Genomic DNA, 23,235 nt, shown 5'->3' on the forward strand with positions numbered 1-23,235 from the left:
ATAGCATTTACTGATGATTTAGACATAAGACCCCTCCACTGAGGGCAACAGTACAAAGATGAGCCTTCCTTCATGTGCCAGTTAAAGGGTTTTAGGAAAGCAACGTGGGGTACAGCAGATTCCAGGGTCCTGTGCTCTTCGTAGGAGTCCAGCTCCACCACTTTCCGAGGGACTCTGAGTTACTGAATCCCTCAGGGCCTCGTCTGTAAAATGGGGGTTAAAACAGTACCATCCTCAAAAGCACACTATGAGGATTCAACAAAATAATGCACGCTAAGCTATTAGTAACCCAACTGTTACCATCACTACTATTGCCACAAATAATTATCGTTTTCATCATTGATTTAAAATTATCATCTAATTTTTGTAAGAAGGGGCTACATAGTAAGTTTTCTAAAATGGAAGTCATCGTTTTATATAGATAATACTGCCCTTTTAATTGACAGTTAGCTACCAAGCCTACAGAGCACAAGAAGTTTACTCATTCAGTTATTAAAGGATGCATTTTCGGCTTCCCTGGTGGCGCAGTGGTTGAGAGTCCGTCTGCCAATGCAGGGGACACGGGTTCGTGCCCCAGTCCGGGAAGATCCCACATGCCACGGAGTGGCTGGGCCCGTGAGCCATGGCCGCTGAGCCTGCACGTCCGGAGCCTGTGCTCCGCAACGGGAGAGGCCGCAACAGTGAGAGGCCCACATACCACAAAAAAAAAAAAAAAAAAAAAAAAGGATGCATTTTGCAAAGAGTTTATCTTGGAAAGCACACAAACATATAAATCCCTCAGAGTTAGCTCTACAATGGCTACAACCATTGAAATGAAAGAATCTCATATAAAGAAACAGGCAATCTGTTAAGTTTGCTTTTTAATAATTTTAGACTAAAATTACATAACGTGGAGCTTTGTGGATGTTGCCCCATTATTTCTTTCTAGGTTCAAGTGGCCCCAGCATCACCGAGAGAGAGCCCTGCTGTATCCAGGGGGCACAGCTCAGACTTCTCTGGAAGATGGGAGCCTGCTCTTTCACATTCTGGACGCGTGCCCTAGTTAGCAGCACGCTTTTATCAGAGGAGGGCATCTCGCCCCAGCAGTCTGTCTGGACCACGCCTCTGAGCTACGTGGTACTGCAGGTCACGATCTGCCAGAACTCACTGCCACTCAGCACCTGTGCAAAGCTCATGGGATGAACGAAGCACAGGGGTCACAGGGGCATGTGCGACCCACCCAGGCTTCTATAAAACGCACCCGTGATTAAGACGGAGCAACCTAGAAAACAGCAGACCTGGACTATATTTTATCATTTCCTTGGAAATTATTTTAATGAATTTACTTTGTGACTGGTATGTTTTGAGGAAATCATAGGAAACAGACTTATGTGAGGTGTTTCTGGAAAACCTGGGCACTGTAACCTTATTCCCTGTGACAGAGTAAACACATCTTCATAAAAATGTCATGGAATCGGGCTTCCCTGGTGGCACAGTGGTTGGGAGTCCGCCTGCCGATGCAGGGGACATGGGTTCGTGCCCCGGTCCGGGGGAATCCCACATGCCACGGAGCGGCTGGGCCCGTGAGCCATGGCCGCTGAGCCCGCGCGTCCGGAGCCTGTGCTCTGCAACGGGAGAGGCCACAGCAGTGAGAGGCCCGCGTACGGCAAAAAAAAAAAAGTCATGGAATTGATTTGACTAGTTTTCCAGAAGATTACGATTGATTCTTTGAAGGACACTCATGAGGTGGTAAGTGCGATCATTATGAATGTTTATGAGGCACTTCCAAAACCTAGAGGCACTCCACTGCTTTACATTTGAATCTCATTAGTAAATGATAATTTAGTGATAGCAACGTGGTATCTTAAAAGGCAATGACCCCACCTTTGAACCATTTGTACAAGCTGGTTTCTACCACAGAAAACATAATGCAAGCCGCTTTGTTGATAGGTAAGATCTATATGAAAAGCATCCCTCCCCGGTAATTTAATTAAACACAGAACACCTAAAAGAAATAAAAATAAAGAGGTATTACTTATCCTTAAGATTTTTTGTGCTAATCAACCACCTCATGACAGAAGGATAAACTAAAGATAGAAAGTAATTAAAAATACTTGATTTGACCTAAGAATAGTAGCCTATAAAATAACACCAAATACAATAAAGCCCTAGGCTTGTTTCCAATCCATTAGGAAGGCTCATTTAAGATTACTCTTCATAATTACCATTCATCAGCGGAGATCCCAGAAGAATAAGCTGACTGAGCATGTTTGCACCAACGTTAACGGTTTTAAGCGTATCGTTTATACAGACTAGATGTCCTTTTTTTCAAGTATCACTTTTTTTTTTTAAATAAAAAGTCATTCTGAGCATTCAGGCCAGGGGTCTTGAACTGAGGTGCATACAAGGATCACCACAGGGGGAAACCATGCAGATGGGGAGAACATGGGGTGGGGATGCAAGCTGGCGACACCAAGCACACAGGCCAGTCTCCTTGCCCCTAGGAGGGCACAGCTGCCCTTCACAGGCCCCTCTGCCCCATCCAGGCCCGGGAGGCTGCTCAACCGGTAACCACTGCTTTAAGATGAGCGCCAGGAACTCTAACAGGTGTTTTTGCATAATTACTGCTATTCATTCCTCATAACTACATATTGAAGTTGGTACTATTACCCCAGTTTTCAGAAAAGGAAATGAAGGCTCCAAAAAATAAGCTAAATCGTTACAAAGTGCCATGAGGGGGCAGGAGAGCTGGATTCTCACTCAGGTCAGAGACCGGCTCTTTTACTGACACCCCACAAGGCAGGAGCCTTTGGTGACAGCTGTTTCCTAAGGAAGAGCATGGGTAGAGGAAGGGCAGGCCTCGTCAGTCTCGGGATTCTGAGGCACCTGGATGGCCTTTTGAAATCACCAAAGCAAGTGTCAAACCCCTATCTCGACACACCACCACACTACCGTGTGCGTGTTTCCAAGCTCTTGGACGGGAAGAAACATTTTACCACCAGAATGCGTTTTTTTCAGGGGAGCACTGAAATGGCCAGATCCTCCACTTCTGAGGCTGCTATCAATCAAGCGATGGTCTGGCAAGGACTGTAGGAAGTCTTTAACATTGAGGAAAGGTGAAACCTAGAACTGTGAACTGCTAGGAATTTCACTGTTTCAAAATGAGAAGAAGGCAATTATTTCTTACAGAAAGTACCTGAGTGCAAGACTTCTCTGGTGGTGCAGTGGTTAAGAATCAGCCTGCCATTGCTGGGGACACGGGTTCGATCCCTGGTCCGGGAAGGTCCCACATGCTGTGGAACAACTAAGCCCGTGCGCCACAACTACTGAGCCTGAGCTCTTGAGCCCGCAAGCCACAAATACTGAGCCCGCATGCCACAACTACTGAGCCCGCATGCCACAACTACTGAAGCCCGCGTGCCTAGAGCCCGTGCTCCACAACAAGAGAAGCCACTGCAATGAGAAGCCCGCACACCGCAACGAAGAGTAGCCCCCTCTCACTGCAACTAGAGAAAGCCTGCGTGCAGCAACCAAGACCCAACACAGCCAAAAATAAAATGAAAGAAAAGAAAAGAAAAGAAAGAAAGAAAGAAAGTGCCTGAGTGAAGACAGTGGGAAATATAATTAGAAAAAAAAAAGAAGGATAATTACGGGCATAGAAATAATGGAAAACTAATTGGAAGACATTTTGGGGAATGAGGTCCTGTTGGAACAACCCTGGGAGCATGAAATACCAGGGACTCACCTGTAACACACATTTTCAGTGCATGGATTATGCACTTTGACTATGACGAAGACATGTTGAAAGTGGGACCGGATGCTTTTTGGAGTAAAAGGAAGTGCTCCAGGCTCTTGGAAGACAATGGTCACGATGTCATTTCCTATATGCCTTTTCCTCAGGAGCTGCAGTCAGGAAAATGAACACACACACACAGAGTTACAGACACGGTTTTCTGTAAAAACAAGATACGTAAATATACACAATTCACTCAGCATTCAATTTCAAGGAGTTTTTTAGAAAAGCAGAGTCATCCTTGGGAAGCTAGGGCTCCTTGACATGGCTATGTCCAAAGACCTATGGAAAGAAAAGCCTCAATATTTAAGTTCATCTTTTGCTTTGAAAGGCAACTGGTGTTCTCTCTCCTTTTCATCTTTATCATTTTTTGCCCTGAAATAATAGCACATTAGAGCTAAAATCGCTTTAAGGAATCTTGTAGATTAAGCTCTTCGACTTAACAGGAGGAGATGGCAGAGCGACCAAGGGAAGGTACAGTGGCTGAAAGTCCTGCACGAGGGTGTCAGGGGCTTAAATGACACATGCATTTCTGCAACAAAAATACAGAAGACTGTTATTTTGGCAGCTGATATATTCAAGCTAACTAACTGAAATCTAGCCTTTTCAATGTATTTTGGGAACAGAGAATTCCACCAGATTAACAGCTGGAAAACCCAATAAATTACAAATGCATCAGGAGAGAAGGAACCCCAGGGCAGTGACACCTGAACCCCTCTACTTGCCATGTTCCTTCTGCCAAGAATGCCCCCTTCACCCCAAGTCTCTCCTAGACCACTCAGGTCTCTGCTGAGCTACCAACACTGGAAAGAATGTCCCTGGAGGGACTGCACAGGCCCTGCACCCATACCCCAGGCCCATGGAGACCACATTAGTTGTCGTGTCCTGTTCTAAGTCTTGGTTTACTTCTCCTGCATCAGTTCATAATCATCAGGAGGGCAGGAGATGTATCTCGTTGACTCTTGGTTTCCTACTTTCTAATGGCCTTGCCCAGGACACAGCAGACACCCACACACACACTGGCTAAGTGAATAAACAAACGTTACAAATACACAATCACAGCCACATAACACTGCGCAATAAAATTGTGACCAACTCTAAATACACACCAACAAATCCATACACTCCGTAAGCTTATGCACCTAAAGCCATTAGGATCTGTGCTCCCAGAGTCTGTGATCTTCCGTTTGCATAGAGACAGTAATCCTTACATGAGCTGGTGATGTCACTGCAGGAACGGGGTAATCTCAGGTAGTAAATCTCTCTTTACGAGCAATAAGAGGCAACAAGCTCGCGCTTAAATTTATTTGGCACTTAGAGAACATACTTCACTGTAAAGAGCATTAATTTCAACTTTTAAAACCTTTTAAACCCAGATACAAAAAGGATTTCATTGTCAGGCCCCTGACTTGTGATTTAGCATGATCAAAGGCCTGGAAAAGTGGGAACATAATGTCCTTTCTCCCAGAGTTCCCTACTATGGGCCAGTTAAATCACTGATTCATATGCTGGAAAACTGCTGTTTAAATCCCAATGGTTAAAGGTATAAACACACAAAAATCGTTTTATTGCCTGAGTGAAGTTTTGAAAGCTATATTAATATCCATTAACGAGCCAGCTGTCGTTTTAAAAATGTTCGCTAGATATTTAAGTAAAAGGTGACATTTTAAGATGCACGTAAAAAAATCAGTAGCAAACTCGTCATATATTCACTGTGTTACTATTTACCCATCCTAGAGTGGACACATGTTAACCACAGTAAACATTTCATGAAAAGAAAACAAGGCAAGGACACGTATCTAAAACAAGCATCATGGGACTTCCCCGGTGGTCCCGTGGTTACGACTCGGCGCTTCCACTGCAGGGGGTGGGGGTTTGATCCCTGGTAGGGGAACTAAGATCTGGCAAGCCGCACAGCGCGGCCAAAAACATAAATAAAAAAATAAAACAAGCATCATGACAAGCTGAAAACTGTACGAGGCTAAGATATATTCGTCCCTCGTTTCTGCAGTAACTGAAATACATGAGTCACATGTACTGTAACAGGACAACAAAATTCAGAAACAAATGAAAAATTAAAAGAAAAACTGAAATACCTAACAGTGTGTTCAGTGTATTTGCTGAGCACGAACACAACGGCTTACACTGTACTTTCCGCTATATCCTTGAAACGTGGGAATTCTCGATCTCCTTGAACGACAGGAATTCTCAGATGAGAAGGTGGAGCTTGCAGGGGCCAAGGCCACGTATGGAATTCTGGGCCCCTCCTTCCCCAGTGACTAGGGCATCCGCTGGCCACCCTCCTGGGTTAACCTCAGAGGGCAGCCCAGCCTCATTAGTCAGTGAAACGTGGACAGCTATTCCTACCCATTTCTCTTGCTCCTAAAGGAAGACCATGGGTCCAGTTCTACACTTCACCACGGGAATATTTAAAGCGCAAGTGAAAGGAAACTTTAAGGCTAGTTACCTTGATTGACGACGTGCCAACCCGCCTTTGCCCCTTTCTAAGCATATTCTTTTGCTTTGTAAAATGGGCTAGAAATAGTTTTAAAATTCTAGTTAATTTAACTATGGTCACAAAATGCACTTTGTAGAAAAAGTGCGGGGAGGGCGGGGAACAAGGAGATTCGTTAAGAAGAGGAAAATAAAATCTCAAGCTCTCTGTAGAGAATAAACGAAGAAAAATGAACACCTGGCCCATCAATAGGATATCTGAATCTTTTTAGAGACTAAAGCAATACAGCATCTGGCAGGTTCACGGAAACATTATTCATTGTCAGACATTAAATAACCTAAGTAATTCTTGTGCTTCTTATATAAAGGCTAGGGTTCTCTTCAGCCATTAGTTATGTCTTGTTCTAACTCGTCAATGAAATTCTGTAGAAGTCGACTCTGGAAATGGAAGGGGAAAGGGCATGGCAGCCCATAGACCAGGGCGGCCCAGCAAGACAGCAAGGCAAGTTCCTGGTCATCAAGACGCCACCGGTGCTATTTCAGCGATTAAGGAACGATGTCTTCTAGGCCTTTCTAGACGTGAGAAGCTCCTAACACTTCTTCAGTGCCAAGAGGGCCAACTCAAGAGTCTTCAACGGCGAGAGTGAGTTAATAAATATTGTATTAGATTTACAGAGTCAATTCTGCTAACTTGCCAACACTTGATTCAAGCTGTGAGCCAGGAATAAGCTCTTGGTATGACAAGGAAAGTGAAAATGTGATTCTTCACCCAATTCCCTGACGAAAAACATACAGATGCTACAGAAATAGCAACCTGTGGGTTTATCTTCAATTCCTTAAACACACTTCAGGGTTTCACAGGTCCAGTTTTAACTTCGTGCAAGAATCAAAAGCAAGTGAAAACAACCAACCTCCAGGCAGCTGCATATGCATTGAAAATGGCATAAAGTTGAACTTGGTTAGATCTACCAGCCTCTATGCAAATAGGTTCATTTGTTAAATTCTTTTTTTAAAAAACCTGGGAAGGTTAAAAAAAAAAAAAAAAAGCATGTTGCACCTAATTCTGGAGGAGAGGGGGAAAGAGGCTGCACCATAAGAAGATGTGATGTGGCTGGGATGTCGTTCAAAAGAAGTCTCTCAGGGTCAGCGATGAGAAAGCTTAATTTGAAACTGGAGAAGGTGGATCTCCAGAGACAGTTTCTTGTCTTAAGAAGCAAAGATGTGAAAATGAGCATGATTTCAAAGAGAAAACTGCATCGTTTAATGATTACAAGTTCTGAAATTCAAAGAGATGAGTTCAGAAGTGAGGAAAAAAATTAAATGTATCCCGTTTTGAAAAAACAATCATAAATTCTGGATCTCAGTCCTTGGGGTATCGTCGGAAAGCCCCAGCAGTAGGAGCAGGGCTGACAAAGACTGGTCTGTCCCGATCCTTCCTGGAGTCTGACCCTGTCACCCCCCTCCCCTTCTGGACAGCCACCCTATCCCTGCAACATGCCCACCTGTCTCTGCAGCAGGCACCTTGCGTTTGCCAACCCTTGCTTAGAAAGTATCTCCCCTTTACACGGAGCGCTAGCTTCTCCTCCTTCAGGGACCGTCCTAACTTTGCACACTTGCACACAGAACATACACAAACACACATGCATGCACACAACACAGCCCCCTCATATTCTCTGTACTCAAAAGAGCATATACCAGTGGTCAGAATTTTGCTCTCATTTTTAAGAGACATCTATAAAGTTTCCTGTATAAAGACACAGAAAGAGTGAACACAGAATAGTAGTCTGACCAGCAAGAAAGAGGGGGAAAACCTACACACATTACCACATAAATACAAAATATCTTGCCTCCTTTACTTCCACAAAAAGTGACCGCTAATTAACCACTCTGATCTCAGATCAGCAAGAAGAGGTCAAATTTAATCACTGTTTCAAGGATGCAGTGCTGATTTACCATTCTATATAACCAATATAAAAATATTATATAAAATATTTTACCAATGGCAAGAGTAAATGCACAAACCAGCGAAGCAAGACTGAATATTTTGGAAATAGAGAAACAGAAATAAACCAAGAATGCGGATTTTTAATGTTTTAATAACAAAGTGAAGATAAGAAAAGATTATGACGATACAAATATTTCTCTTCTGAAACTGGGCGATACCAGCCCTTTTTCAAAGCAGTAATTCTTATTATCTGGTATAAGTATACATTCTTCTTTCTGGCCTGGGAATAAAGCTAATCATGAAAAGCTGAATACGCCTTTTATGCTTCCAAAATATTCCAGATTACTATTTATAGGTGAACCCAAGAGCAGTCAGGACCCGGGGTAGAGCACTTACTGAGGTAGATTCCTCCAATATTTAAATGGTTTCCTCAGCTGTACCAATTAGGGACTTACAGAAGTATGTACACAAACCTTTTAAGGCAGGGGCTGACCATCTGTCTAAATTATATGGAGAAGGGGTTCCAGCCTAGCCTAACAAGCTCTGTCCCTATTTCCTCTGTAGATATCAAGCCCATCCCTAGGCTAAGACCAGGATTCTTCAGATGGAATCTTAGAAACCCAGAGGTTTTGTCTTTTTCCTTAGGGACCTCCATGGAGCTCGGAAACCCCTTCCAAGCAGGGCAGTTCTAACATTACACATGCATTCACACACACACAAAAAGTTTACTGTGTGCCAGGAACCATGCTACCTTGATCTGTTTATATATACTTAGTTTGTCTCTGCCAAAGTGAAGTCTGAAGGTAATTTGTGGGGTTCTTTCCACTGATAACATCCCATGATGGCTTAACTACGATCTGTCTATAGGACAAGCAGGAGGGAAGCAGCCAGGGGAGACAGCCCTGGGAAAAGTGGACTGACTGCCAAGCAGACCCAGAGAGAGACCTGGGGGATTTGACTAAAGAGGGAAAACACTCCAAGAACGGGCTTCCTTATCTGGCTAGGTTTTCTTTGTAAGAGTCCAGACATTCCAAAGATTGAACTCTCTTGCAACTGTCATGGACTCTCTAAAGACTTTTAATACATCTTGGAATCAGCTTTCAGCTTGATTTATTATAAGAACAAACACAAGAAACTGTATCTGATGTGGATGCATCTAGAACAGTGAAATAGTCACAAATACCACGGGGCTAATGAGGCCAAAGTCAGAGGCGCAATTCACGTACAGACCAGTTAACTTTGCTAAGTTGTGTGGCCTCAAACTGCAGTCATGAACCTGGATGGTCACTTCAGACACTTATGCCCTTGGTATTACCATAATCTGTGGGCATGGGTGGGGTGGGTGAGAGAGACGGCAAAGTAGCACAACCCGCAACAAATATGGAAAGTCCGTGTTCCAAGACACAGTGCCATCACTGATCTATGACCAGAATATTCTGATCATGATTAGCAAAGTATTAAATGTCAAAGTAAAAATGATTTTCTGAAATTATTGATAAATTAATCCCTTCCTTTCTTAACTATTCAGGCCTTAGCTTTTCATGATAGGTCTTTAGGACTGGGAACAGGAAGATAAAATGCAAATTAAGTCATCTAAAATACTTGTCCTCTATATCTCATAAGTTATAAATTATAATAACACCTAAAACTTATTGAGCACACTCTGTGCCAGGCACTATTTTGAGTGCTTTATACATATTAACTCACCTAATTCTAACTACCGTCTAAGAAAGGTTCATTCATTCATTCAACAAATGTTAACTGACTGCTCTCCACATTCTGGGCAGTGGTTCTGTGTGCATACAACACTCAGTGAAGAAAGAGGTAAAAGTCTCTACCTTCAGTGATAAAGGAAAATAAAGCACAGACCATTGTGCCCATGGTCACAAAGCTAAGTAGCTGGGATTCATATCCAGGAAGTGTGGTTCTAGAATTCTTGCTCTTAAGAACTACATTTTTCTGCTGAAGCTTTTTTCCAACCTAGAAGGAGGAAGCCTCAAAGAAGGCCCTAGAATCACAGAATTCTAACACTAAGAGGGAGATGTTATGCCTCCTCTTGTCCAAATACGCTCAGGTGTGCCACTCCTCCCCACTTCCAAACCCTCGGAAGGTATCGCAAAAATGCAGCATTCTTCCCGCCTGAGCCTCGGTGTAGAATTCTTCCTTCTCAGTACAGGGCAGCTCCAAGCACCCACTGTTGGCCACCTAGACCACATCCTCATTATATAATTATCAAATTTCTTGAGAGACTAAGAATCTTTTCCAAGGCCACAAGGCAAATGACTGACTACAATAAGTTCAGAATACAAGTCCAATGACTCTTAGCCCCCATCCTACACTCATCCCTTTTATGTTGTGATTACTCGCCTACATCCTACGTTGAGTATGTAAATTTCCCAATGAAACACATATAAGATCATATATATTCTACATATAGCAAGAGCAATTAAAAAAGCAAAACAAGCAGTTTTCTACCTCTAATGCACTGGCATAATATTCAATGCCATGGATTCTCACTCAAGATAAAAAAGAAAAACAAAAATGGAACCAACAAGTCTTTAGGCTACAGAGTTTGTAATATACAATCTCAATGTACAGGGATTTTTGTTTTTTTAATCTCCCGTTTGGGAAGTTGAAAACACCCACCCCCATCCTTCCATCCACGTTTTTTTTTCTTTTTTTTTGCTTTCTAACAAATTTAATCAGTTATACATATACATATGTTCCCATATCCCCTCCCTTTTGCGTCTCCCTCCCACCCTCCCTATCCCACCCCTCCAGGCAGTCACAAAGCACCGAGCTGATCTCCCTGTGCTATGCGGCTGCTTCCCACTAGCTATCTACCTTACGTTTGGTAGTGTATATATGGCCATGCCGTTCTTTCACTTTGTCACAGCTTACCCTTCCCCCTCCCCATATCCTCAAGTTCATTCTCTAGTAGGTCTGTGTCTTTATTCCTGTCTTACCCCTATGTTCTTCATGACATTTTTTTTCTTAAATTCCATATATATGTGTCAGCATACAGTATTTGTCTTTCTCTTTCTGACTTACTTCACTCTGTATGACAGACTCTAGGTCCATTCACCTCATTACAAATAGCTCAATTTCGTTTCTTTTTATGGCTGAGTAATATTCCATTGTATATATGTGCCACCTCTTCTTTACCCATTCATCCGATGATGGACACTTAGGTTGTTTCCATCTCCGGGCTATTGTAAATAGGGCTGCTATGAACATTTTGGTACATGTCTCTTTTTGAATTATGGTTTTCTCAGGGTATATGCCCAGTAGTGGGATTGCTGGGTCATATGGTAGTTCTATTTGTAGTTTTTTAAGGAACCTCCATACCGTTCTCCATAGTGGCTGTACCAATTCACATTCCCACCAGCAGTGCAAGAGTGTTCCCTTTTCACCACACCCTTTCCAGCATTTATTGTTTCTAGATTTTTTGATGATGGCCATTCTGACTGGTGTGAGATGATATCTCATTGTAGTTTTGATTTGCATTTCTCTAATGAGTAAAGATGTTGAGCATCCTTTCATGTGTTTGTTGGCAGTCTGTATATCTTCTGTGGAGAAATGTCTATTTAGGTCTTCTGCCCATTTTTGGATTGGGTTGTTTTTTTGTTATTGAGCTGCATGAGCTGCTTATAAATTTTGGAGATTAATCCTTTGTCAGTTGCTTCATTTGCAAATATTTTCTCCCATTCTGAGGGTTGTCTTTGGGTCTTCTTTATGGTTTCCTTTGCTGTGCAAAAGCTTTTAAGTTTCATTAGGTCCCATGTGTTTATTTTTGTCTTTATTTCCATTTCTCTAGGAGGTGGGTCAAAAAGGATCTTGCTGTGATTTATGTCATAGAGTGTTCTGCCTATGTTTTCCTCTAAGAGTTTGATAATTTCTGGCCTTACATTTAGGTCTTTAATCCATTTTGAGCTTATTTTTGTGTATGGTGTTAAGGAGTGATCTAATCTCATACTTTTACATGTCCCTATCCAGTTTTCCCAGCACCACTTATTGAAGAGACTGTCCTTTCTCCACTGTACATTCCTGCCTCCTTTATCAAAGATAAGGTGACCATATGTGCGTGGGTTTATCTCTGGGCTTTCTATCCTATTCCATTGATCTATCTTTCTGTTTTTGTGCCAGTACCACACTGTCTTGATTACTGTAGCTTTGTAGTATAGTCTGAAGTCAGGGAGCCTGATTCCTCCAGCTCCGTTTTTCGTTCTCAAGATTGCTTTGGCTATTCGGGGTCTTTTGTGTTTCCATACAAATTGTGAAATTTTTTGTTCTACTTCTGTGAAAAATGCCAGTGGTAGTTGGATCGGGATTGCATTGAATCTGTAGATTGCTTTGGGTAGTAGAGTCATTTTCACAATGTTGATTCTTCCAATCCAAGAACATGGTACATCTCTCCATCTATTTGTATCATCTTTAATTTCTTTCATCAGTGTCTTATAATTTTCTGCATACAGGTCTTTTGTCTCCTTAGGTAGGTTTATTCCTAGATATTTTATTCTTTTTGTTGCAATGGTAAATGGGAGTGTTTCCTTGATTTCACTTTCAGATTTTTCATCGTTAGTATATAGGAATGCCAGAGATTTCTGTGCATTAATTTTGTATCCTGCAACTTTACCAAATTCATTGATTAGCTCTAGTAGTTTTCTGGTAGCATCTTTAGGATTCTCTATGTATAGTATCATGTCGTCTGCAAACAGTGACAGCTTTACTTCTTCTTTTCCGATTTGGATTCCTTTTATTTCCTTTTCTTCTCTGATTGCTGTGGCTAAAACTTCCAAAACTATGTTGAATAAGAGTGGTGAGAGTGGGCAACCTTGTCTTGTTCCTGATCTTAGTGGAAATGCTTTCAGTTTTTCACCATTGAGGACGATCCTGGCTGTGGGTTTGTCATGTATGGCCTTTATGATGTTGAGGAAAGTTCCCTCTATGCCTACTTTCTGCAGGGTTTTAATCATGAATGGGTGTTGAATTTTGTTGAAAGCTTTCTCTGCATCTATTGAGATGATCATATGGTTTTTCTCCTTCAATTTGTTAATATGGTGTATCACGTTGATTGATTTGCGTATATTGAAGAATCCTTGCATTCCTGGAATAAACCCCACTTGATCATGGTGTATGATCCTTTTAATGTGCTGTTGGATTCTGTTTGCTAGTATTTTGTTGAGGATTTTTGCATCTATGTTCATCAGTGATATTGGCCTGTCGTTTTCTTTCTTTGTGACATCCTTGTCTGGTTTTGGTATCAAGGTGATGGTGGCCTCGTAGAATGAGTTTGGGGGTGTCCCTCCCTCTGCTATATTTTGGAAGAGTTTGAGAAGGATAGGTGTTAGCTCTTCTCTAAATGCTTGATAGAATTCGCCTGTGAAGCCATCTGGTCCTGGGCTTTTGTTTGTTGGAAGATTTTTTATCACAGTTTCAATTTCAGTGCTTGTGATTGGTCTGTTCATATTTTCTATTTCTTTCTGATTCAGTCTTGGCAGGTTGTGCATTTCTAAGAATTTGTCCATTTCTTCCAGGTTGTCCATTTTATTGGCATAGAGTTGCTTGTAGTAATCTCTCATGATCTTTTGTATTTCTGCAGTGTCAGTTGTTACTTCTCCTTTTTCATTTCTAATTCTATTGATTTGAGTCTTCTCCCTTTTTTTCTTGATGAGTCTGGCTAATGGTTTATCAATTTTGTTTATCTTCTCAAAGAACCAGCTTTTAGTTTTATTGATCTTTGCTATCGTTTCCTTCATTTCTTTTTCATTTATTTCTGATCTGATTTTTATGATTTCTTTCCTTCTGCTAACTTTGGGATGTTTTTGTTCTTCTTTCTCTAATGGCTTTAGGTGCAAGGTTAGGTTGTTTATTCGTGATGTTTCCTGTTTCTTAAGGTGGGATTGTATTGCTATAAACTTCCCTCTTAGAACTGCTTTTGCTGCATCCCATAGGTTTTGGGTCGTCGTGTCTCCATTGTCATTTGTTTCTAGGTATTTTTTAATTTCCTCTTTGATTTCTTCAGTGATCACTTCGTTATTAAGTAGTGTATTGTTTAGCCTCCATGTGTTTGTATTTTTTACAGCTCTTTTCCTGTAATTGATATCTAGTCTCATAGCATTGTGGTCAGAAAAGATACTTGATACAATTTCAATTTTCTTAAATTTACCAAGGCTTGATTTGTGACCCAAGATATGATCTATCCTGGAGAATGTTCCATGAGCACTTGAGAAAAATGTGTATTCTGTTGTTTTTGGATGGAATGTCCTATAAATATCAATTAAGTCCATCTTGTTTAATGTATCATTTAAAGCTTGTGTTTCCTTATTTATTTTCATTTTGGATGATCTGTCCATTGGTGAAAGTGGGGTGTTAAAGTCCCCTACTATGAGTGTGTTACTGTCGATTTCTCCTTTTATGGCTGTTAGTATTTGCCTTATGTATTGAGGTGCTCCTATGTTTGGTGCATAAATATTTACAATTGTTATATCTTCTTCTTGGATGGATCCCTTGATCATTATGTAGTGTCCTTCTTTGTCTCTTCTAGTAGTCTTTATTTTAAAGTCTAGTTTGATATGAGAATTGCTACTCCAGCTTTCTTTTGGTTTCCATTTGCATGGAATATCTTTTTCCATCCCCTTACTTTCAGTCTGTATGTGTCTCTAGGTCTGAAGTGGCTCTCTTGTAGACAGCATATATATGGGTCTTGTTTTTGTATCCATTCAGCCAATCTGTATCTTTTGGTGGGAGCATTTAGTCCATTTACATTTAAGGTAATTATCGATATGTATGTTCCTGTTCCCATTTTCTTAATTGTTTTGGGTTCGTTATTGTAGGTCTTTTCCTTCTGTTGTGTTTCTTGCCTAGAGAAGTTCCTTTAGCATTTGTTGTAAAGCTGGTTTGGTGGTGCTGAACTCTCTCAGCTTTTGCTTGTCTGTAAAGGTTTTAATTTCTCCATCAAATCTGAATGAGATCCTTGCTGGGTAGAGCAATCTTGGTTGCAGGTTTTTCTCCTTCATCACTTTAATTATGTCCTGCCACTCCCTTCTGGCATGTAGAGTTTCTGCAGAGAGATCAGCTGTTATCCTGATGGGGATTCCCTTGTGTGTTACTTGTTGTTTTTGCCTTGCTGCTTTTAATATGATTTCTTTGTGTTTAATTTTTGACAGTTTGATTAATATGTGTCTTGGTGTATTTCTCCTTGGATTTATTCTGTATGGGACTCTCTGTGCCTCCTGGACTTGATTAACTATTTCCTTTCCCATATTAGGGAAGTTTTCAACTATAATCTCTTCAAATATTTTCTCAGTCCCTTTCTTTTTCTCTTCTTCTTCTGGAACCCCTATAATTCGAATGTTGGTGCGTTTAATGTTGTCCCAGAGGTCTCTGAGACTCTCCTCTTTTCTTTTCAGTCTTTTTTCTTTATTTTGCTCTGCAGCAGTTATTTCCACTATTTTATCTTCCACCTCACTTATCCGTTCTTCTGCCTCAGTTATTCTGCTATTGATCCCATCTAGAGTATTTTTTATTTCATGTATTGTGTTTTTAATCGATGCTTGATTCATCTTTAGTTCTTCTAGGTCCTTGTTAACTGTTTCCTGCATTTTGTCTATTCTATTTCCAAGATTTTGGATCTGGGAAATAGAATCTTGGATCATCTTTACCATCATTATTCTGAATTCTTTTTCAGGTAGACTGCCTATTACCTCTTCATTTGTTAGGTCTGGTGGGTTTTTATCTTGCTCCTTCTCCTGCTGTGTGTTTTTCTGTCTTCTCGTTTTGCTTATGTTACTGTGTTTGGGGTCTCCTTTTTGCAGGCTGCAGGTTCGTAGTTCCCGTTGTTTTTGGTGTCTGTCCCCAGTGGCTAAGGTTGGTTTAGTGGGTTGTGTAGGCTTCCTGGTGGAGGGGACTAGTGCCTGTGTTCTGGTGGATGAGGCTGGATCTTGTCTTTCTGGTGGGCAGGTCCACGTCTGGTGGTGTGTTTTGGGATGTCTGCGGACTTTTTATGATTTTAGGCCACCTCTCTGCTAATGGGTGGTATTGTGTTCCTGTCTTGCTAGTTGTTTGGCTTAGGGTGTCCAGCACTGTAGCTTGCTGGTCGTTGAGTGAAGCTGGGTGCTGGTGTTGAGATGGAGATCTCTGGAAGATTTTTGCTGTTTGATATGTGGAGCTGGGAGGTCTCTTGTGGACCAGTGTCCTGAAGTTGGCTCTCCCACCTCAGAGGCACAGCACTGACTCCGGGATCCTCAATTTGGGATGATTTGTTGTCTATTCATGTATTCCACAGATGCAGGGTACATCAAGTTGATTGTGGAGCTTTAATCCGCTGCTTCTGAGGCTGCTGGGAGAGGTTTCCCTTTCTCTTCTTTGTTCTCACAGCTCCTGGGTCTCAGCTTTGGATTTGGCCCCGCCTCTGCGTGTAGGTCGCCGGAGGGCGTCTGTTCTTCGCTCAGACAGGACAGGGTTAAAGGAGCAGCCTCTTCGGGGACTCTGGCTCACTGAGGCCGGGCGGGGAGGGGCACGGAGTGCGGGGCGAGCCTGCAGCGGCAGAAGTCGGCGTGATGTTGCACCAGCCCGAGGCGCGCCGTGCGTTCTCCCAGGGAAGCCGCCCCTGGATCCCGGGACCCCGGCAGTGGCGGGCTGCACAGGCTCCCGGAAGGGCGGTGTGGGCAGTGACCTGCGCTCGCACACAGGCTTCTTGGCGGCGGCAGCAGCAGCCCCAGCGTCCCACGCCCGTCACTAGGCTCCGCGCTTTCAGTCGCGACTCGCGCCCGTCTGTGGAGCCCCTTTAAGCAGCGCTCTTAATCCCCTCTCCTCGCGCACCAGGAAACCAAGAGGGAAGAAAAAGTCTCTTGCCTCTTCGGCAGCTCCAGAGTTCTCCCGGACTTCCTTCCCGGCTAGCTGTGGCACATTAGCCCCCTTCAGGCTGAGTTCTCGCCGCCAGCCCCAGTCCTCTCCCCGCGCTCTGACCAAAGCCCGAGCCTCAGCTTCCAGCGCTGCGCGCCCCGGCGAGCGAGCAGACAAGCCTCTCGGGCCGGCGAGCGCCGCTCGGCACCGATCCTCTGTGTGGGGATCTCTCCACTTTGCCCTACCCAGGTATGTGGGGAGTTTCTTACCTTTTGGGAGGTCTGGGGTCTTCTGCCAGCGTTCAGTAGGTGTTCTGTAGGAGTTGTTCCACGTGTAGCTGTATTTCTGGTGTATCCGTGGGGAGGAAGGTGATCTCCGCATCTTACTCTTCCGCCATCTTCTAGAGCATTTTTTATTTCATTTATTGTGTTTTTAATCGATGCTTGATTCATCTTTAGTTCTTCTAGGTCCTTGTTAACTGTTTCTTGCATTTTGTCTATTCTATTTCCAAGATTTTGGATCTGGGAAATAGAATCTTGGATCATCTTTACCATCATTATTCTGAATTCTTTTTCAGGTAGACTGCCTATTACCTCTTCATTTGTTAGGTCTGGTGGGTTTTTATCTTGCTCCTTCTCCTGCTGTGTGTTTTTCTGTCTTCTCGTTTTGCTTATGTTACTGTGTTTGGGGTCTCCTTTTTGCAGGCTGCAGGTTCGTAGTTCCCGTTGTTTTTGGTGTCTGTCCCCAGTGGCTAAGGTTGGTTTAGTGGGTTGTGTAGGCTTCCTGGTGGAGGGGACTAGTGCCTGTGTTCTGGTGGATGAGGCTGGATCTTGTCTTTCTGGTGGGCAAGTCCACGTCTGGTGGTGTGTTTTGGGGTGTCTGCGGACTTTTTATGATTTTAGGCCACCTCTCTGCTAATGGGCGGCATTGTGTTCCTGTCTTGCTAGTTCTTTGGCATAGGGTGTCCAGCACTGTAGCTTGCTGGTCGTTGAGTGAAGCTGGGTGCTGGTGTTGAGATGGAGATCTCTGGAAGATTTTCGCCGTTTGATATTATGTGGAGCTGGGAGGTCTCTTGTGGACCAGTGTCCTGAAGTTGGCTCTCCCACCTCAGAGGCACAGCACTGACTCCTGGCTCCTCAATTTGGGATGATTTGTTGTCTATTCATGTATTCCACAGATGCAGGGTACATCAAGTTGATTGTGGAGCTTTAATCCGCTGCTTCTGAGGCTGCTGGGAGGGGTTTCCCTTTCTCTTCTTTGTTCTCACAGCTCCTGGGTCTCAGCTTTGGATTTGGCCCCGCCTCTGCGTGTAGGTCGCCGGAGGGCGTCTGTTCTTCGCTCAGACAGGACAGGGTTAAAGGCCAGCCTCTTCGGGGACTCTGGCTCACTGAGGCCGGGCGGGAGGGAGGGGCACGGAGTGCGGGGCGAGCCTGCAGCGGCAGAGGTCGGCGTGACGTTGCACCAGCCCGAGGCGCGCCGTGCGTTCTCCCAGGGAAGCCGCCCCTGGATCCCGGGACCCCGGCAGTGGCGGGCTGCACAGGCTCCCGGAAGGGCAGTGTGGACAGTGACCTGCACTCGCACATCGGCTTCTTGGCGGCGGCAGCAGCAGCCCCAGAGTCCCACGCCCGTCACTGGGCTCCGCACTTTCAGTCGCGACTCGCGCCCGTCTGTGAAGCCCCTTTAAGCAGCGCTCTTAATCCCCTCTCCTCGCGCACCAGGAAACCAAGAGGGAAGAAAAAGTCTCTTGCCTCTTCGGCAGCTCCAGAGTTTTCCCGGACTCCCTGCCGGCTAGCTGTGGCACATTAGTCCCCTTCAGGCTGAGTTCTCGCCGCCAGCCCCAGTCCTCTCCCTGCGCTCTGACCGAAGCCCGAGCCTCAGCTTCCAGCGCCGCCCTCCCCGGCGGGCGAGCAGACAAGCCTCTCGGGCTGGTGAGTGCGGCTCGGCACCGATCCTCTGTGCGGGAATCTCTCCGCTTTGCCCTACCCAGGTATGTGGGGAGTTTCTTGCCTTTTGGGAGGTTTGGGGTCTTCTGCCAGCGTTCAGTAGGTGTTCTGTAGGAGTTGTTCCACGTGTAGCTGTATTTCTGGTGTATCCGTGGGGAGGAAGGTGATCTCCGCGTCTTACCCTTCCGCCATCTTACCCGGAACTCTCTATGTGAGATTTTTTTTAATCTCCAAACACAAGACTTGGTGTATGAGCCACTGCTTCAATCCTCCCCTCCACTCACTTTATGCAGCCCCTCTGAAGCTCTCTTTTCAAAAAAAAACCGTTGGGGGATGGGGCACAACCAGGGATCTGGTGGCTGGTGCGCTGCCCGCGCCGGACGTGGAGGCCTGGGCTCCAGTCCCCCAGGGCGAGGGGCCGGCAGCCTGGGGACTGGCCCTCAGAAATGTTGCAGCAGCAGGGCTGCTCGCTGCCCCGGTGGCAGAGGGCGCAGCGGAGCACACGACACAGGTCGCGGGGAGACTTTGTGTTTGAGGTGCTAAAGCCACAGCTGCCCGGCGACGCTCACCCATCCACGTTTTTGTGTGTAGGACTTTTCGGGGAGAGTTTCCATGAAAGAAACTCTGGTACAAAGAACCCATAAAACCACACTTTTAATTACTGTTCAATAAAAAGGGGACGGGGGAAGCCATTTTTGAGTTCTGGTAACAGCAAAGTCAAGGGACTTCGAAATTCCAGAGGCTGCCCTCTGAGAAACAATGCAGTGGATTCGGTTTGGAGTCCAGTACTCAGGTAATTGGGGAGCTGGCAGGGCCTTGTGGTTTGAATGCTCCATGAGTGGGGTCCAAAGGCACTGGTTCTATTTCCACTAACGTACTGACAGAGTCTCTGGGCCTGAGTCAGCCCTATCAGGTTTCTCAGCAACAACTCACCCAGAGTTTAATTACTGGATGATTGCAAAAGTATCTGCAGGACAACTGCATGGTCTAAAATTAAGCATCTTAATATTGAGTGAGTCTATATGGCATTATTCCAAATAAACGTTTGAAGAGCTAGAAATCCTCTAGTTTAAAACATGTGTAAAATTCATACATGTGGGGCTTCCCTGGTGGCACAGTGGTTCAGAGTCTGCCTGCCGATGCAGGGGACATGGGTTTGTGTCCCGGTCCGGGAGGATCCCACATGCCACGGAGTGGCTGGGCCCGTGAGCCATGGCTGCTGAGCCTGTGCGTCCGGAGCCTGTGCTCCGCAACGGGAGAGGCCACAACAGTGAGAGGCCCGCTTACCGCCAAAAAAAAAAAAAAAAAAAAAAATCATATGTGTGATCTAGGGATTGTAACTCCATGTTATAAAAAACATACAGACATGTGATCAAAAGACAGATCCTCTGAAGGTAATGGGCAGAACTCTGATTACTAGAAAATCCTGTAGAAAATACAGGAAGGACAAGGGATTGAGGTTAAGTATTAGGTAGAAAAAAGCCCATCTAGCAATTACCACGAGAAGAGGAATAAACAGAGGAGCTACAGCCCCAAATGTGACAAGCTGGGCTGGGGGTCAGGGGCCTCTTCTTCCTCTTGGCTGTGGGATCTAAGGTGGCTCTTCCCACCTGGGAACAGGGCAAGTGGCCTCGCTGGAAAAATGCACCCCTTGACTACCTTCATTGAATTTCATGAGCATTCAGAAAAAAAGTAAAAAAGAAAGACAAAGTTCTCTGCAACAATTAAGTTTCATTCACATGACAAATGCTTATCGAACAACTACTATGTAGTCCCTGGTGCTTTAATTTAGAGCAAAGGAGTACAGTTACGTGACATCAGCAAAATTAAGTTTTCTAAGCGTGGAAACAAACCTTGCTTTAACTCTGGACTCACCCCAAATGTAGTCAAACCCCTAAAATTAAAGAACGCCATGAGTGAGTTACAAGATTCTTTCTTACAATATTTTCTAGAAGTTATCTACCCACATGCAGAAACCGAAGCTCAGGTTACATTAGTTGACTTCTTCTGTAATTAATACAGTTGACACTGCTTCCCATTAAGATTTTGCCTGGCAAGCAATCCAGGTGAGTGTGGAAGAGTTTCTAAGTTCTGTAAGAAAAGAGTGCAATAAAACTTGTGCCATAATAATCCCTTTAAAGCCCAAATACTTCCAGATGATAAAAAGAGTCAAAGACTATGAATGCCGTTCAAAGAAAAAAACCTACTGATTCTTTGCAAATTCGAAATACACTGATACCGTGGAAGGGCTGCCCTCAGAGATGGCATCTGTTGTGAGAGGGGTGGGAGGAGGCCGTACCTGCTGCCTGTTGTTGGGCGTGTGTGGGAGCATGGTGCACACGTGGAACATGAGTTCGTAGTCTTTGTACGTCGTGTACAGGGAATGCGTTCCTGTAGAATCAGCTGAAAACAAAGATTAATTGCAAGAACAAGTTAGGCCACTGCAGATTAGCAGTTCAACACTTAGAAGGTCATTATTACAAAGGGCAATTCAACCGAAAAGAACAGACCTCCCAACGATAAAGGACCAGTGTCTTGGGGGTGGCCCCGCTCTCTCACTGGGCCCTGTTTCTCCCACTTTCCAGCCCACGCCTGTGGCCTGAGTTTTGTCATCTGCTCTCACCCAGGCGCTTTCTACTGAACGTGTGGCTTCCCCTCTCTTTTCGTCTGCACTCTTGCCTTCGCAGTGCTCACGTAGATGACCCACGTGGGCGAGATGCTGCTGCCACAAGAAGTACAGGTGAGCACGGGAGGAGGTGTGGCCTGGCGCCGGTCTGGGTGCAATTATTAGATGGGGCTGAGCTAACCAGAAGTTATCCTTGCCCCACCGTGTGTGAGTGCGCGTGCGTGTGCGTGTGTTTACAGTTACTTATCAGTTATTCTTGGGCACTTGACCCTCCAGAACCCAGAAAAATGACACAGGATTGACTTCATGTGGAAATGGGAACGAAAGATGTTAAGGATTTCTTCCCTGAGTGATGGAAGTAATTTTCTTCTCCTTCTGACAGGCAATGCGATGATGCAGTCATATGATTAAGACCAGGGAGGATGCATGTGATCTCTTACTGCATATGATGCACTGATACATGTTAAAAAAACTATGACATCTGAATCCTTGTTAATCATACAGCTATTCATCTTTTGAAAAGCAGAATGATTCTGTGCAAATTCGAAACCCATCTGTATTATCAACAGATTACCTCACTGAGAGTTTCCGACACCCAAACCAACAGTGACTATAAAATGTTTAAGTAATAATTTTAGGACGGAGGTTGCATATGGATAAAGACAAAAAGATAAATAGAAATTAAGATGTAAACAGAACTCAAGACTGCCCTTCTGAATCCTTGATCTATATACAGGTTTATCGTCTACCTTTTAAACAACAATAAACAATACTGTTTGATATTATTGAAAACAAAGTTTATTCCATTGTGTTTGTTGGGGGAACTCTAAGTAGTGGTCTTGGGCTAACCTTTTTTTAATCTGAAAATTAAAATTTTTACTTTAAGAACATTAAAACACTTACCCTTCACGGGCATTTATTATTTTCTTTCTAAATCATGCAACATATTCTTATTTCCAACATTTATATCCAACTCAGAAATAGTCCTGAAAATCCTCTAGAAAAAAGTATTGCATACAGTTTTGTGCTGAGAGGTACTCATAGAAGGAAATTTCATGCATAAGGGGAGTATGTAGAATGTTTATCTATGGATACTGATAAATTAACTTGCAGACGGTCAGAGAGGATATTCATCTAATAAGCTCTATATTATCCAGCCCCCATTTTCTCTTTTAGCTATTCATTCAATGCATATTTGTTACTTTTCTTAGGACTTCTTAGAGAGTAATCTTCCATTTCAACTGTCTTGTCTCAGGACCTTAAGGGTGAAACGTGGCTTTGGAAGTGAGCAGGCCGGTCGTGAGGGAATGACTACTGTTCCTCCCATGAAGAAGTAACACTGAAGGTCAGAGGATGAACTAACCCTGCAGGTTCAATGACTCCCCTCACAACACTGTTACTACGATGCTTAAAATTCAGTAAGAGAAATGTTGACAGATATTTCAGTCTCGTCAATGGGCTTCAGATTCAGGAAATCATAATGAAAAAAGAAAAATCACTTTTAGGGGGAAGGGGGAGAAACACTCTCAAAAATGTGGTCATAATTTGTCTATCCCAAGTAGTACTAAAGGACGAATTTCTAAAATTAAGTATTCAAATATTTTCAAAGGTTTTATTTTAAACATCAGAAGGGTAATGCAAAAGGTCA

At 43.8% G+C, this 23,235-nt stretch overlaps 1 protein-coding gene across 1 annotated transcript in view; it reads right to left on the bottom strand.

Moving 5' to 3' along the window:
- The window catches only part of SIPA1L2 (signal induced proliferation associated 1 like 2), a 231,910-nt gene that overhangs the window by 63,161 nt on the left and 145,514 nt on the right, over window positions 1–23,235 (bottom strand). Inside the window, exons 6-7 of the mRNA XM_081230788.1 lie at window positions 21,261–21,364; window positions 3,725–3,882 (exon numbers count right to left, since the gene is read on the bottom strand). Of these exons, the coding sequence (XP_081086914.1) occupies window positions 3,725–3,882; window positions 21,261–21,364 (262 nt within the window). The remainder of the gene's footprint in view (window positions 1–3,724; window positions 3,883–21,260; window positions 21,365–23,235) is intronic.

This window comes from Mesoplodon bidens (genome assembly GCF_964165515.1).
Source record: "Mesoplodon bidens genome assembly, chromosome: 1".
NCBI lineage: Eukaryota > Metazoa > Chordata > Mammalia > Artiodactyla > Ziphiidae > Mesoplodon > Mesoplodon bidens.